Source organism: Harmonia axyridis, chromosome 2, assembly GCF_914767665.1.
Source record: "Harmonia axyridis chromosome 2, icHarAxyr1.1, whole genome shotgun sequence".
Lineage (NCBI taxonomy): Eukaryota > Metazoa > Arthropoda > Insecta > Coleoptera > Coccinellidae > Harmonia > Harmonia axyridis.
The window spans coordinates 31,964,878-31,978,113 of NC_059502.1; the positions used below are offsets into that span (position 1 = coordinate 31,964,878).

Sequence of the window (13,236 nt, forward strand, 5' to 3'; positions counted from 1 at the left end):
TGAAAGTGATGCTACAAGCCATTTCAAAACGCCTGAAAGTCATGGGAATGATTCAGAAAAAAGGAAATTGGGTGCCGTATGAGTTGAAGCCGAGAAATGTTAAACGGCGTTTGTTTGCTCGTGAATAGCTGCTTGCAAGGCAAAGAAGGAAGGGATTTCTGCATTGCATTGTGACTGAAGATGAAAAATGTTTTCATTACGATAATCCCAAGCGCAGAAAATCAGCTCGGCGTAGTGTATTATCAGTTGTAAAAACCTACTAAAACAATTACAGGCGATTGTTATCGAACGCAATCAATGCGTTTGAGCCGAGCATGACAAACGGCCGCAATACAACAAGAGACATGATAAAATGATTTTACAGCTTGACAATGCTAGTCCCCATTTTGCGAAAGTGGTCAAGAGAATATTCGAAGGCTCATCACGAGAATGCGAAGATATTTGGACGCTGTAATCAGAGCTAGGGATTGAGTTGAATAGCATTGCTAGACTTCGCCCCTGAGTAGAATGCATCAATCCAATAAAAGCGTTTATTATTATTATATAGTTACTGATATTTTCGCAGTTACGAAAATTTTTTCAATTTTGTTTTCATTTTTCTTTGGGAAATTCTCTTTCTCCTACCATTTCAGAAATTTCATGATTCTCCTAAAAATTTTAAGTGAAAGAGGTATTTCAGTAGTTATAATCGAGTGACCCGTCAATAAATTATAGCATAATTGTTCAATAAGAAAAACTTACTCCTTTGCAAACATCCTTTGCTTCTTTAGATAAACTTTTTGGGTAGCTCACATTATGGTCTGTGATTGCTGCAAAGAGTTCCTCTTCATCTTCTCCATCGAATGGGGGCTGACCTACCAGCATTTCATACAGCAAGACTCCATAGGCCCACCAATCCACAGATTTGCCATAGGGTTGATAGAGAATGATCTGAAATTTTCAAATCATTATGCCCATTTATTACAAAAATAACTTGTATCTGAATGTGAGCGAACCTAATAAATAGTTTATTTTTTATTAATCTGACACATTTTTCTTTATTATATTCAATTTAATGGATTTGCTGTTAATGTAGTCAGAAAAAACTTCAAATTACGCACCGTAGAGGTTTCCGTAATGTGTAATAAGATTACGATATAAAATATAATGGAATATACCTCATTAGTGAATATTTCACAATACATATAAACCTCGAATATTAATTATGTAGTCCTCCAGCAAAATATAATACATATAAAAGTTAAACGTAAAATTGATACGATGGTATTAAATAGTATATTAAGTATCGAGAACGGTAAGGACATTTTACCGATCGAAGACAATAGTTTGGAATCCAACGGTAGTCCTTAACGTTCGAGATACTTACAGTTATTTGCACGATAGACACACTTTTACTTGAAAGACTAAATAATTATCCAAAAAATTAAAATAATCATTCGTACCTTAAATGTCAATGCTTTGTAGGAATATAATGGAAGGCGTTATCTTGGTGATGAAAGCTTATTCATTGTAGATTTTCAAAGTGACAATAATTAACTGAATTTACTTATAATTAAAAAATGAGTGATATCGAATCTTCAAAAGTAAAAGAAATTCATAAAACCTGGGATATCGGTTGTTCTGCAGTAATTCCTGATGAATCGAAATTTCGTTACGAGGATACATAAAAAACTTTGTATTGATTGCTTATTTCGTTCGATGAATTAAATTCAAATTGTTTGTGAATTATTTTATTATTTCGATGAATATTCAGTCATTCTCACTACTGTTCTGTATATCTTAGCAACCAGTATTAATAATTTACCAACATACGCGATAACCAACAAAAGTCAATCCATCGTGCAAAAAAGATTAATAATTTCATTCCAAATATCTTTTCATAGTTTTCATTATTTCAATTCCTCAGCATGGTAAAATCTGAAACATTCAAATCAGTAATGAGAAAGTTGTTCTAGAGAGCAGAGAGTCATGAATATCTATAATTTCAACTAAGAATCATTATATTACCTTTATTTGGATTTGATATTGAATCTTTGAGTATACTTTTATAATTTTTGTTTTTTTAATATATTTTTATTTTCTTGTTATTAAATTGATAAGTAGCCTATCTATATAATCTACAGTAAAACTTGAATGAACTGATGAGTGCTCGAAGGTCTTTGACGCCCAGTCAATCTATATTCTTTTGTATGAAAGGAATGTTTTATAAAGGAAGATACCTATAAATTATTCATGGCCAATTTCAATTTTTGAAATGGAAAATAACATCATCGATAAGTTGGATGGAAGAGGCATTGAAGAGAAACAGTCTGAAATGTTTGTTCAGGTTAAGAAAACTAAAGAAAACAAAATCGATACTTCCGTACTGCTATCCGAGAGATCCTTGCGAATTCAGGCCTTACAAACGCTGAAATGTTAATTATCCGCTTAAAGATAATAGAAACGTTTGACGGAAATAGAAGGTACGAAACCTCTCAGAGCTAATTTTTCTTGAATACCTTGTCAAGATGTTTGTCGATGGCCTCTGCAAAATCAATTATGAGCTAATGACCTGATTGTTTCCCTTACATGAGCTTTATGAAGGAGCTTTCTGCTTTAATCAATAATTTATAATCGGAGTTAATCGGTTGTAAAGGCGGTATCGGGAACATCAAACGTGTCAGTTGACTATGAAAGGAAATTATACTCAAACAGGAACGATGAGATATAGAAGCGGTTTTGGCGCGAATGCTGCAGACATGACAGAAATGGTAACGTTCCCGAGGGAGGTATATTCAGCGTTCATTATCATCACAAGCCTCATTGAAATGTTGGCATGATAGATTCAATGCGATGTGAATAACATAAATAGAGGGAGACACAACTCAGACTAAGAGTCCAAGAGGGTCGAGATAGGCAATTTCTGTTCAGAAAACAATTTCTATATCATGTTGAATGCCTAATTCAATTTCTCTATTGAGTTTCCTAATCACCGAAATATTTTTTCAGAACTAGCTACTTGGTATTTCAATTCATATTTCTATCTCTTATTCAATACCAGAAAATTTGCAAACAATGGAACAGGGTGCGTCACAATTAGTTTTCATATTTTAGAGGGTTTGAAAAACGTGTAAAATACGAAAAAAATAAATTATTCACCAGAAATGTTATATATACAAACTGACAAAGAAACTGCAACACCCAGAATTCTATTTTTTTTTGGTAAAACAAAGATAGTATAGCAAGGAGTGAATGATTGAAATTTGAAGAAAAAACGAAGGATTTACAATTCTTTTTAATAAATTGTTAATAATGTGTTTGTCCACCGCAATTATCTGTACACTCTCCAACACGTCTCGGCATTGATGCAATAAGATGGTATATTTCTCCTTGGGGTATACTATCCCAAGCTACCTGTACTTTATTCCTCAGAGCCGCCAAAGTCCGTGAGCGCTGGGGTAAATTTCCAAGCCATTTTTTCCTACCCATGATGTCCCAAACATGCTCTATGGTCGAAAGATCGGGGGATCTGGGCGGCCATGGCAATAGATTCACATAGGTGGCTTCGATAAAGATCAAACTAACTGTGGCAACATGAGGTCGGGCATTATCTTGCTGAAATATTGGATTCTCGAGCCGGTTAGGATAAGGAAGAACATATGGCTCAACTGTTTCTTGAAGGTAACGCAGCGCTGTCATGTTACCTCGAATAAAGACTAAAGGTGACCTACTTGAATATGCAATAGCATCCCATACCATAACGCCTACTGTCCGGTGTACATGACATCAAACTTAGGTTCACGTCTTTCTTCCCGACGCGTCGGGAAGAAAGACGTGAACCTAAGGAAGGGTTAGACGACGTCGTCTAACCCTTCCTCGGCCATCATGTGCACCCAAGAAGAATCGACATTCATCAAGAAAGACGACCTGTTGGCATTCCACATTCCAATGTTGACGTTCTCTGCACCACTGTAATCATTGCAGGCGATGCTCAACCGTCAAAAGTAACACAAGATGGGGTCGATAATGCTGTAGTCCAAAAGACCTTATCCGGCGGTAAACCATTCGGACAGTTACAGGATGGTCCTGTTCTCCTAACCTCTCAAACATCGAGTTGTTGCAAATCGGTCTCTAATGGCCATAAGTCTTTGATAAGTCGATCTTGAACTTTATTTGTACCCCTTCGACGTCCGATGCCTACTCTTCTTCGATTTTGGCATTATCAAACCACGCTTGACAACAACATCTCATAACAGTAGTTGGATTTCTGTTCGTACGGTTTGCTGTTTCTCGAAATGACAACCCCGCCTCCCGTAGACCAATAATTCAACAATTTTCAAATTCACTTAGCTGGCGATAAATTCCGCGTATACGTGCTCTAGGCATTTTAACAACAACTGAACATCGACTTTTGATCTCTTTTATCAGCTGGTTTGTTGTAAAATCTGAAAAACTTGCAAAAAACGATTTCAATATTTGAATAATGAAAATTGTTTACGTGAAAAATCCTTGAAATTTGCATCAAAATGTATAAATAATGACCGCGACAGAAAAACATGAAAAAAATTAATATTGGGTTATCGGATTCTTTCAGCTAGGGATGCAAAAATTGAAGGCATCTTTGAAAATATTGAAAAACATAGGGGAAATATTCATTAACAAAAAAAAAACTTGTACAAAAAACCGACTTCATTTTAGTATTGGTAAGAAAAAAGAAACCTTTCTCCTTTCCGTTCGTTTTATTCGCATCATCGTATCGCTGACTATCATATTTTTGAATGGTAGAGACTTTTTTCTGGTTCGCTGATATATTTTTTTCCTACTAGCGTTTCGAAAGTATTACTTTCTTACACGATGAATAGGGCATTGGCGTAGACAGGGAAACATGACCCAGGAAGTTTTAGAAAACCCAGTCTCTTCCATCCCAGATGTTAAGATTATGATTGAATTTGAATGAATAATTCATTTTTCCAACTAGCGTTTCGAAACGTTAATGCGTGTGGAAAACAGGCATTAACGTTTGGAAAGTAGTACTTTTCCAAATTCGTGCGGAAAAAAGTCCTGCTATTTACTTTCCGTTCCGCACGCATATGCGTGCGGAAAATGAATAGCAAGGGTTTTTTCCGCACGCAAATATTAAAGAGTCGCATCAATCATAAAATGTTGGCATGTCTCTATGCGCCAATCATAAAATTCAAACGTTTCTTGGTGCCGAGGGTACCGGGTTCGAATCCCGGCTAGGTCATGGATGTTGTATATGTCTGGTGATGGGTTATAAAATTTGAAAAGAGTCTTATAGAATATGAAATGTTCGTTGTGTGGATGGTTAAGCCTAGCACATGTAAAGGAAAAAAAAAAAAAAAAAAAAAAAAAAAAAACGTTTCTCTATGCGGCTGAGCGCACAAAAATATAACGTCATATAACGTCAGTCGGTATGAAAACGAAAACCATCCGTGAAAGTTTTTGATTTACGCTAGTAGGAAAAATTTTGTTTCTAATTCATGTGGAAAGTTGTAACGTTACAATTGCCCATGAGACTCTAATGAGACTCTAAGGACTAATTTCTAGGGGTGGTTTGGCTTATTTGGCAACAAAACTCCCACCCAGGTTTTTACAAATTTAATAAAATCAAAATATACAATGATCGATCCTTTTCACTCCAAACAAATAATAAAATAGAAACTTAACTTAAAACGATTTTAAATGAGCCAGTCTGCCACTAGGATGGAACCTCTTCTGTATATTATCTTCAGCCTTCTGAACACCAATTCTTATCAGGAAGCTATAGTACTCCAGTCCTCATTCAACGAAGTTGGTGTGATAATGCCAGGTATTTCGCAGGAATTCTTTCAGATTCAGAGAGCAAAGTGGTCTAACATACGTACTATCCCAAATTCTGTATCTCAAGGAAGTAGTTCTTGATATTTTTCAATCCCAAGAAAGGTTCCTGTTCTAATCCCACGGGAGGTTTCTTCGTTCTAATCCCACGGGAGGTTTTCTTCGTTCTAATCCCACGGGAGGTGCGAGAATCCCGACACAATTCTCGCCGATAAATAAGATTCCGAGTCTCAAATTAAATTAATAATGACTGAAATCTAAATGAGGTACTTATTCTTGCTGGAGTCTCAATCATCATTGAAAATCTTTCAGAAAATTCTCTCCAGGAACGCGCATCTGCGTTCCGACCGAAAGTACACGATATGAAACGATTAATTGACAAATTACCGCGTCTTCAAAAATTCCAGTAGCGTAACATGGAATGAAGCGTGCAAAGTGCCTTTTCTGCACTCGACAGCTTGACCGAACTCCAGTCTCTTGCGGAAGAGTATCACTTTCTACACTTGTTAGGAAAATAACTATTTCAATCACCTCCAGCCATTTTCTCTGACTAAATTAGGCTAAGTTCAGATGATCGTGCGTAAACGCGCAATCCACAACCGCGCGACTAGAATTACATAGGAGTCACACGCGCGATGTCGCGCGACCATATGAACATTTGTATATGACTTCTCTGTATCTTTAGTCGCTCGGTTTGTGGATCGCGCGTTTACGCGCGACCATCTGAACCGACCCTTAATCCTAAAACATACCTACTCCCTGATTCTCATAGTTCCTTTTTCGTCATTATTCACGAAATGATTTTTGGAACACTATCGCATATCTACAAATCTGTTTATGAATGCATAGCTAAAATGCTTGAAAATGAAAACTTGCAACTAAATACTATTGATTTGGTTTGAAGCCCAAAAATCCAAAGATACTTTGAAAAAGCAACAATACCTATGATAAGTCATTTACACATCCCTCAAACTCAAAAGAGTAAAAAATACACCCGTGGAATAAATTAAAGGATCAAAATAAAATTCGAAATTTTTAGCGGTTTTTCAAATGGCTGTATTTTCGATAAAAATGGTCGTACCTCAATTTGAAAAAAAACTTTTTAAAGTTTGAAGTTTATAGTTTAGAGATCTAATGATGAAAGAACCGACCCTTAATCCTAAAACATACCTACTCCCTGATTCTCATAGTTCCTTTTTCGTCATTATTCACGAAATGATTTTTGGAACACTATCGCATATCTACAAATCTGTTTATGAATGCATAGCTAAAATGCTTGAAAATGAAAACTTGCAACTAAATACTATTGATTTGGTTTGAAGCCCAAAAATCCAAAGATACTTTGAAAAAGCAACAATACCTATGATAAGTCATTTACACATCCCTCAAACTCAAAAGAGTAAAAAATACACCCGTGGAATAAATTAAAGGATCAAAATAAAATTCGAAATTTTTAGTGGTTTTTCAAATGGCTGTATTTTCGATAAAAATGGTCGTACCTCAATTTGAAAAAAAACTTTTTAAAGTTTGAAGTTTATAGTTTAGAGATCTAATGATGAAAAAATTTTTCAAGCAACTTGTACCGCCCAATCCTAATGAATACAGTATCTAAAATTTCTGCAAAATTTTTTCAGTTTTCATTTTTGGCACAGACTCGGAATTTTTTTTCCAACTCAACCACTATATGGATGAGATAACTTGTTCATTCAGCATCAACATCCTTTCTTCAAAATTTCGATTCGAGCAGTTCTCGCTGAAATATCGAACTATGAATTGAAAAGGACCTTTTTTGTCTTCAACCATCAATATCTCACCAATCAATGATTGCACAGAAAATTTAAGAGATGTTTTGAAATCTTGAATGAATTCTCTAGGAGAAGTATCTATTGTATTTTCGGAAATAATTTATTTTCGTTCTCTACATTAATTTGAAAAGTTGATAGAAAAAGGCTTTCGGAGCCTTTTTGGATAATCAAGCGCTGAATTGAAAATATAGAAAAACCATCAATGTTAAGTATGCGTTTTACAGTTCAAATGGAAAGGGTTAAATGGAATTCAATATTTTCCATTCCTCTGAGGAATCAACAATCTGATTGGAAAATTGAAAATGAAATTCATTCCTGAAACATCAAGGAGCCGCCCCAAAAGCGGAATAAAAAACGGCAAAGTTCATCAAAGATATCGAGTCTGATGAGTTCATGAGTTTTAGCGTCAATAACTCGTGAAGACGTAATATGGGGGGGGGGATTACGAGTCACCTGTGATAAGTATGAGTATAATGCATAATCCGGAACTTATTTTTGATGTTGGATTTTTCTGTATTCCTTCCTGTTGTTTCTGACTGAATTAAATGATCATTCGGTACTTTGAATTTCTACACATGGGATTTTTGTTGATGGAGCTTGAACTTTCGCCCCTGAAATTGGGGCCCGAGCAACCGCCTACCCTGCTTACCCCCTAGAGACAGTCCTGAGCCTCGTAGAAGTTTCACATAACGTTCTCGAAAGTGATACGTGTTTTTGAAGAGATTACTTTCTCATTTACAATCTTCATGTCGTTAAGGATCCGTCGACTTTGTTTGAAAACCTCGAATTCACATATGAAAAACGCAGGTGCAAGATATCCCAGTTTGTAGATGACACCACTATTTAATATCACATCAGTAGAATGCGGAAATAAATTAATAGGCAGTTACCGATAGACTTACAAAAACTGATGGAATACTGAGATTCAAAGTGAATATATAAAAAACAGTTCGGGGAAACAACAGTAAAGAAAGAGAAAGCAGGAAACGTCAAAATAGAAAACCAGACAATAGAATGGAAAAAGGAAGCAAAACATCTAGGAGTAATTCAAGATGAAAGAATAAACTTTAACAAACATATAGAAGAAAACAGAAAAAAAGACAGGCAAAAGCCCGGGAGACTGTACCCGCTGCTCAATCCAAAAAGTATACTTTCCTTAGAAAATAAGATGAAGAAAATAAAAAAGTTCTAATGCCAAGCATTACGTATGCAGGAGTAATCTGGTATAATACGAAAGACAATAATAAGGTTCAGTTGTAAAGTACACTAAATACAGTAATAAGAACACCGGTTGGCGCCCCATGTTATATAAGCAACCAACAAATCAGAGAAGAATTGAAAATTAAAACTATTAGGGAAATAGTTAACAAAAAAAGAAAGGAGACAATAGAGAAATTAAAGTAGAGTCGTAGGGAATAAAATTCCAGTCCTTATACCAAAAAAAAAATCTGAGAAAATCGCAGGTGCTCAAATATGGAAAGCACGGGTCCAATGAAGCTGCTCCATTTAATGAAGATCTCGAGGGTTGAGTTGACAATTTTACTTTTTAATACCTACATAATAAAATGAGAGATGGAATGATTGACGACAAACAAAGATTGGGAGAATTCTCTTTGAAAATTCAAAGAAAATTATTTTATTTGAGATACTGCCTAGATAAATTCTCTTGTAGATATATTTTTTTGCTCCCTTTCAACTAAAGTATGTGTCAACATAATATTCGGCTGTATTCACACAAAAAATTATTTCGTAACAACGATTGTAATTTTCGAATTTTGAACAGGAATGGTCTCAAACGATAAGGTTCAACTCATTGATGATGAATTCGTCTAATGATTCGATTTTGCCAATCCGTAAACATAACAACCATAGAATGAAAAAACCTAGAAAAATAGAATATTTTTTAGCTATGCTCGGATCTCGAATGCTGTGTTAAGTTCGTTAATGGACAAATTACGACTAAGGTTCCATAAATATGATTATTCGAAATTTTGTTTTCCTGTCAACCTCAATTGAAATTCAGATGTGAAACAACAGTTTCAAGCTTCGTGTAAAATTTCACGTTGATCGCGTGACCAGAACCATAGAAAATTCAAGATGAATATCGAAAAAAATTATCCAATTTTTCCGTGACCACAAAACCGGTGTCGAGATCTTGGGTGGTGATATAAAATAACAATTTAAAACCTCATGCCCCAATATATCCGTGACAACATATCCTATCTGGATGAGATTTTCAGAAAATTCGAGTGGAATATCCAAAAAATGAGAAAAGCACTAACGTGAAAGGAGAAGCTTCAGGACGCTCGTCATTCATGCGCCAATTGAACCCTTGGGTATACCTGTATATAGTTCTGTTATCTTCGAGGGTACAATTGGAGCATGAATGAACGAGCGCTCATAAGTTCTTGATATCACATCTGTACTTTCCTTATTTCAATCCTTTCATATCATCACCCCGTGTTCTACTTCGATTAATATCGAGGTTAATATCGTATTGTGATTCTATTCCAATGATAAAACTGCGGAATTTCTAGTGATTCTATTGATTCATCCTCCCAATGTATTGTAGAACAAGCTGGATGAATATATCGCTAATGTAATATTACAGGGTGAATCACCCCGATGGCCTATTACACGTTCATAGAAAATTGGTCATAAGTTTTTGCTGAAAATTTGCACATTGGGGTTTCAGACAATGGTCTTTCTCCTTGAGATATTTTCAGACCTACAACAGATACTTATCATCATCATCAGATAACTTATTTGATGACAATTTCATCAATATGCCATACCTTGGTAAAAACTCAAAGGTTCATGAGTTAATGGGATTCTTAAGATGAAATGGTGGTGATGAGGACTCACGTTTTTTTGAATATTTCTGCAGAAAAACCATTTTCCGAAAAAACCTTTATCATTTTCGATTCTGCACATACGTAGTATTAGAAGTCTGTTTTCGGTTTGGACCAAATATTCACAGGCTGTTCCTCAGAACATCATGAACTTGAAAAACTCAAATTCATCAAAACTCAAGATTGTCAAATGAGAACCCATATTTTTTATTATTTCGGTTAATTATATTTGTAAAAAGAGAGGGGTTATTTCAGCAAACCCTATGGTCCCTAATATAAAAATAATACTTTGAGAGTTATCGAGGAAGAAGTTTTAATGAGGAAAAACCGCAATTTCTGGGTGGAGTAGTCTGTGACTTCCAGAAAACACAGATAGAAACCTAAATTCGATGTTTGGATAGCTGAATTTGACTTTTCATGAATTGTAATCAATTGTTCGTTGGAACTGTTGAGAAATCCATAAACGAATTAACATTTTCAATTACAATTAATTAATTACATTCCATGAAATGTCAAACATAGTTATCAAAACATCAAATTTTAGTTTCTTTCTGTGTTTTCCGGAAGTCACAGACTCCACTTAGTGTAACTTCACTCAGTTAGAAATTGCGGTTTTTCCTCAATTAAAGTTCTTCCCCCTATTTATACGTTGAATTGAATGAAATAAAAATATAGGTTCTAATATGAAAATCTAGAGTTTGGATGAATTTGAGTTGTCCAAATTCATGATCTTCTGATTAGCACCTTGTACAATTTTGGTCCGAATCCAAAACAGTCTCATAATTCCCACATATTCGCAAGATCGAAAATTAGAAAGTTTTTTTCGAAAAACACTTTTTCTGCAGAAATGTTAATCAACACCATTTTTTTTATAAAACTTCCTTGAACCGTTTAGTTTTTACCCAAGGAATGGCATATTGATAAAATTGTTACCAAAAAGGCTATCTAATACTGCAATAATATACTGAGTGTGCCATTTGCCTTTAGTCTGTTTCCGGCATAACCAGAAGTTGTAGGGATCTGAAAATATTTAGGGAGAAACATTATTGTCTCAAATCTCAACATGCAAATTTTCAGCACAAAATTGTTATAAGTTATGAAAAGGTATTTTTTCATATTGTAACGTTTTTCGGTTAAATAAATCGGTACTTCTGGCTAATACAAATTTATTTCAGGTACACAACTATACATAACTATTTACAGATGATTTATTTCAACTATTACACTAATTTATTTTCACTACTATATTAATTTATTTCTACAACTTATATCTAATTGAGTGTACGGCACTGACCGCCGTTTTCCGTCGCACTGCCCTGCTCTGCGGCTTCGATTGGTTATATACCGCTCGCATCTCTCTCTAGAAGCGTCTTGATCTTTCTATCCAGCTCTCGGTGCTTCCGGTACCTTCTAGAAAGAGGCAGTGGCGTAGGGCTTGCGAATTCGTTACACTGCCCCCTTCCTAGGATGTTCAGTCCCTGAACATATCCGGCACGGTGGCTGAAACTACAGGATTCTCCGTTTCTGCAATTTCCTTGTTCACAGAAATAGCACCTAACAGTCTTCTCTTGAACTTTGAACCTCTCCTCAAAGTCACAATACCTCCCGGTCAGATCTTCCAGTTTCTCTTCCTTGAGAGCGTCGTCCCTCGTTATCAGCCAATTCACGAATACGGACACCTCCTTCTTGAATAACTGAACAGGTTCTGATCGCAGATATCCTTTCGCTTCTTCCAAGTCCCTAATCCAAGCTTCAGGATTTTTAACTTCTCGGCAATGTCTTGGTTAATATAACCTCGGGATGGTTCCAATTGCTGCAAGTTATATTTCTTCCTCTCTGCGCACACAACAAAATATTTGTGAGCTTCCAGCGTATCTTCCCTCTTGCTGTCAATGTGCTCATTGGTTTCTGGGAATTCCTCGACAAGTTTCTTGGCCTCTTGCTCTCTAAAGTTCGCCTTGTCCTCGATCACTTCCAACTCGCCTTCGAAAGTCTGAGGTTTTCTGAGCAAATCTTGGTTACTTTCCGAGTCTTGACTATTGGTATCGTAGCACAAGTAAACCTCTTTCTCGCTTATCCAAGAGATTATTTCTTCAGCTCTTCTATCGAACATATGCACCTGTTTTGCTCCGACCAAGAGTTCATTCAGACCATTCACCAGCTCCAAAAGACCCTTCCATTGAATCTGGACCTCAATCATCTTCTCCTGGATCTTGGCGCTATATCTGCATTTAGCTTCTATCGGAGCATTTCCACTGATTAAACATGATTGGAGCCTTGCCTCGCTATTCATTAAACTAGCGTAAAAAGTGTCGAAGGCATGAATTAGAAGTTCCACATGCTCGACATCAACTCCATGCTTTTCAATTTTGGAATTGGTCATCTGGTCCTTGATCCATTCTTGGAGCTTGGTGCACTCTTGGAGGAATCCGAAATACTGGAAGGCTTCAGAGAGGGAAACTTCCCTCTGAGCTACTAGCTGACGTAACTTCTTGAACTTGTGCACTATTTCTTCCTCTCTTTTCTTGATGTTATCTGCATCGTAGTGCTCTCTTCCCACAAGATGGCAACATCTCTGGGATAATTTATCGATCGTTTCTTGGTAAGCTTCAACTTTAGCAGTTATTATACTCAGCTCTCCTTGCAACGTCTGAATGGAAATCTCATCTCTACCAACCTCACTTGTTGCCAGAGCCAACAACTTGTCATCAATCCAGGCCTCAGCTTCTGAACTCTGCTCGTAAAACTTTTCCAATTCAAGG

General features: G+C 36.0%; 1 protein-coding gene across 1 annotated transcript in view; it reads right to left on the reverse strand.

Moving 5' to 3' along the window:
- LOC123674280 (protein kinase C, brain isozyme) overlaps positions 1-13,236 on the reverse strand; it is a 143,290-nt gene that overhangs the window by 9,544 nt on the left and 120,510 nt on the right. Inside the window, exon 12 of the mRNA XM_045609273.1 lies at positions 742-930. Within this exon, the coding sequence (XP_045465229.1) occupies positions 742-930 (189 nt within the window). The remainder of the gene's footprint in view (positions 1-741; positions 931-13,236) is intronic.